The 4,700-nt window shown below is 39.5% G+C and overlaps 1 protein-coding gene across 1 annotated transcript in view; it reads left to right on the top strand.

The window, feature by feature from the left end:
* The window catches only part of SEC23IP (SEC23 interacting protein), a 53,720-nt gene that overhangs the window by 5,212 nt on the left and 43,808 nt on the right, over positions 1-4,700 (top strand). Inside the window, exon 2 of the mRNA XM_023511765.1 lies at positions 482-1,014. Coding sequence (XP_023367533.1) covers positions 482-1,014 — 533 coding nt within the window. The remainder of the gene's footprint in view (positions 1-481; positions 1,015-4,700) is intronic.

The following is a 4,700-nucleotide window of genomic DNA, read 5'->3' as shown; positions in this document are numbered from 1 at the left end:
ATGACTGTAGAAATAAAATTGTACATCGTTGGGTAGTGGAGTGGAGTAACATTTGAATTATTTCTTTCCAAGAAAGAAAAGATCAAAAATAGTATGTAAAAGTACTAAGTATACATTTTGTTTCTGTTTTTTAAACTTCTACATATAAATATATATTTATAAAATAAATAATAAATATTTATATTTATGTGAAAAGTAACGGAATAGTATGTACCAAAATATTAAATTAACAGTGATTATCTCTGGGAGGTGGGCTTATGAATGAGTTACAGTTTTTCTCTCCTGTTTTTTTCTTATTCATATTTTCTAGTTTTTCTTTTCAAAGAAACAAACATTCAAAGAAAAAAAAATTATTTCTCTAATGCAGAGTAGTGTAAGTTTGAATAACAAAGAAATGCAATTGCTGGCTCTTCCTTATATAATCCTATCTGCAGAATGAGAGAGTACCCTGTAAGCCATTTGCTTTCCTGTTCTATTTCAGAGGATTCCACAGATGTTGGCGAGGAGGACAGCTTCCTTGGTCAGACTTCCATTCACACGTCTACTCCACAGACATTTAGTTACTTCTCTCAGGTATCAAGCAGTAGTGATCCTTTTGGCAATATTGGACAGTCACCATCGACAACTGCAGCAGTATCAGTTGGACACTCGGTGTTCTCCAAGCCCCCAACTGCTTTCCCTCTTACAACTGGATCCCAGGATGTGTCAAATGTGTTTTCACCATCCATTCTGAAGGCTCAACATGGTGCTCTACCTTCTTCACCAATGGGAATAAATACTTATCTGCCTTCTCAACCGAGTGGTCTTCCACCTTCAAGTTTTGGGAGCCCACCCCAAGGAACCCCCCAACCAGGACACAATCCATATCGTCATACCCCTGTCAGCAGCAGGGCTAGTCCTTACATAGCACCACCTCAGCTGCAACAGTGCCAAACACCAGGCCATCACACTCCTCCTCCACCCTCTGCACCCCCTGTTCAGATGTACCAGATGCCTCCAGGATCTTTGCCACCGGTATGGAGACATGTTTTTATGTCCTTCTTGTTTACTCTGATTTCTTCTCTTTATCACATTAGCTTATGTTTTGAAAAAACACTGTGGGCTCAGCACCTATAGCTCAACCGGCTAAAGCGCCAGCCACGTACACCTAAGGTGGCGGGTTCGAATCCCCAGCCCGGACCCGCCAAACAACAATGACGGCTGCAACCAAAAAATAGCCAGGCGTTGTAGCGGGCGCCTGTGGTCCCAGCTACTTGGGAGGCGGAGGCAGGAGACTCGCTTGAGCCCAGGAGTTGGAGGTTGCTGTGAGCTGAGATGTCACGGCACTCTACCCAGGGGGACAGCTTGAGGCTCTGTCTAAAAAAAAAAAAAAAAAAAGAAAAAACACTGTGTATTTTATACTCAGTATGATGACAGGTTATTTTCAGAGGGCATTCTTTGTAAGCTACATGCTTTTTTTTTTTTTTTTTTTTAGACAGAGCCTCAAGCTGTCCCCCTGGGTAGAGTGCCGTGGCATTACAGCTCACAGCAACCTCCAACTCCTGGGCTCGCGAGTCTCCTGCCTCTGCCTCCCAAGTAGCTGGGACCACAGGCGCCCGCCACAACGCCCGGCTATTTTTTGGTTGCAGCCATCATTGTTGTTTGGCGGGTCCGGGCTGGGGATTCGAACCCTCCACCTTAGGTGTATGTGGCTGGCGCCTTAGCCGGTTGAGCTATAGGCGCTGAGCCAAGCTACATGCTTTGAAGGTAGCATTCCTTTAAAGGTATCTCACTGGGTGCCTTTTTAGTGAATATTACCTATTTACTAAAGTGATAATCGATTTTAGTGAGTTAACTATATCCTAGGATTTCCAGATCTTAGTGTAAGAAACCAGTAATAAATGTCATCTGTAGACAGTGAGAAGCAAAGCAATTATTATCTAACAGATTACCAGCTTTTCATCTTTTAATTATGCAAATCAATCAAAGCACTCAATTACAGGGACTAAAATTGATCATTCCAGTAATTTCTTTTCTTTCTATTTATAGAGTTTGGATCTAGACAGCCAAGGGAGGGGGATGATGGAATAACATTGCATTGGGTAAATTTTATGAATTGCCCTGTGCTTTTTTACCAACTTGTTATTCAATAGACTTCCAAAGAAAAAACAACTAAATCAAACAAAAGGGGGATGATAAAAAAGAATTGAGAACATAACCCAGTGTGGCTGTGATAGCAGTATTGTGATTGGAGTATAACCTCTTTTCTTTGAGGTGGAAAATGGGTTCTGTTTTATTGTTTAATTTGAATCATATGATTATGCAAATTCTTGATCATGTTGGATTTTAGCATATCAGAAAGTAACCAGATTTACAGCATGTAGTAAAGTTAGTATTTTTGCTAATTACAGCAAACCGTAGTTTACAGATTAAATTTTTTAAAGATTTTTTAAATTAAGAAGTAGAAAAGATAATTTCAGCCAGGTATAGTAGCACATGCCTGTAGTCTTAGCTACTCTGGAGTCTGAGCTGGGAGGATCATTTAAGCCTGTGAGTTCAAGGCCAGCCTGGGCAACATAGTAGACTCTTTCCAAACCAAGAAAAAAAAAATTACAGATTTAAAGAAAAAAATTACTAAACTAAAAATAGCACAAAGAATGTACCAATATCTTTTACCCAGATTTACCTTTTGTTAATATTTTATTTCTCTTTTTTTTTTTTTTCTCAGATAGTCTTGCTGTGTTGTACAGGTTGGAGTACAGTGGTATCATCATAACTCACTGCAATCTTAAACTTCTAGACTCAAGCAATTCTCCTGCCTCAGCCTCCTAAATAGCTGAGACTATAGGCATGCCCCACCATGCCCAGCTAATTTATTTCTTTTTTCTTTTTTGAGACAGAGTCTCACTCATTTGACTAGGCTAGACTGCCATGGCCTCATCCTTGATCATAGCAACCTCAGACTCCTGGGTTTAAGGGATCCTCCTGCCTTAGCCTCCTGAGTAGCTGGGAGTACAGGGATCTGCCACAACACCTGGCTAATTTTTTCTGTTTTTAATGGTGATGGGGTCTTGCTGTTGCTCAGGCGGGTTTTGAATTTCTGGGTTCAAGGGATCATCCCACCTCAGCCTCCCAGAGTGTTGAGAATAGGCTCGAGCCACCATGCCTGGTTGATAATTTTTTTTATTTTTGGTAGAGCTAGGGTCTCTTACTTAGGTTGGTGTCGAACACCTGAGCACAAGCAATCCTTCCATCTTGGCCTCTCAATTGCTACAGGTTTGAACCACCACTCCCGGCTCCTTTGATTTTTAGTTTGTTCATGTGCACGCTCTAATGTGTTTGAGCCCTCTCCTATTTCCATCTTCCCTTTCCTCTTTCCCCCTCTTCCTCCCTTCTCTTTCATTCTCCTTCTATATATATGCAGTTTTTTTGGGAAATGTTTGAAGGTCATTTAAATATATTATGATTAGTACATTGATCAGTTTCAGTAAATTTAATGTTGGTATAACATTTCAAAATCATTAATTTAAAAATTTAAAAAATTATATTCTTTTTTTTTTTCTTTGAGACAGAGCCTCAAGCTGTCGCCCTGGGTAGAGTGCCATGGCAGCATCATAGCTCATAGCAACCTCCAACTCCTGGGCTTAAGCAATTCTCCTGTCTCTACCTCCCAAGTAGCTGGGACTATAGGTGCCCACCACAATGCCTGGCTATTTTTTGGGTGCAGCCATCATTGTTGTTTGGTAGGCCCAGGCTGGATTTAAACCTACCAACTCAGGTGTATGTGGCTGGCGCCTTAGCTGCTTGAGCCACAGGCGCTGAGCCAACAAAATCATATTCTAATTTAAAAGCATTTTCATTGTAGAAAAATTGAAAAATAAAGAATAACCAAATTAATAAAAATTGTCTATAGGTAACCACTGTTTCTATTTTGGTATATGTCTTTTTTCAGGGCAAACATTACATAGTACCTGTCTTTTTTATAATCTATTTTCTATGGACATTTTAGATATTATTTTTTTTCTAAAACATGTTTAATGGCTCTAGAGAATCTAGCATTTGAGTGAAATGTAATTTATTCGATCAGATTTCTCTTGGACATTTCAATTACTTCCACTGATGTTTTGTTATAGTTGACCTTTTAGTATAAATCCTTATGTGTAAATTCTATATTTTATATTTTTTATAATCTATATTCTGTGGACATGTTTTAGATATTAATTATGATTTTTTTTCTAAAATGTTTAAAGGCTCTAGAGCATTGGTTCTCAACCTTCCTAATGTCGCAACCCTTTAATACAGTTCCTTATATTGTGGTGACTCCCACACATGAGGAGCAGTGTCTCAGTTCCTAAGACCATCAGGAAATATGTGTCTTAGGTGACCCCTGTGAAAGGGGAAAGGGTCATTGGACCCCCAAAGGGGTTGTGACTCACAGGTTGAGAACCACTACTCTAGAGAATCTAACTTAGCATTTGAGTGAAATATAATTTATTTAATCAGATTTCCATAAGAGATTTCTATATTTTCTATTATAATTGACCCTTTAGTATAAATCCTTATGGGTAAATTCTATTTTTTTCTTTTTTTCTTTTTTTTTCTTTTTGAGACGGAGCCTCAAGCTATCCCCCTGGGTAGAGTGCTATGGCATCACGCTCACAGCAATCTCCAACTCCTGGGCTCAAGCGAGTCTCCTGTCTCAGCCTCCCAAGTAGCTGGGA

This window comes from Otolemur garnettii, unplaced genomic scaffold (genome assembly GCF_000181295.1).
Source record: "Otolemur garnettii isolate 467f Iridium unplaced genomic scaffold, OtoGar3 scaffold00021, whole genome shotgun sequence".
Taxonomy (NCBI): domain Eukaryota; kingdom Metazoa; phylum Chordata; class Mammalia; order Primates; family Galagidae; genus Otolemur; species Otolemur garnettii.
This window is presented reverse-complemented; position numbering and strand designations above follow the sequence as displayed.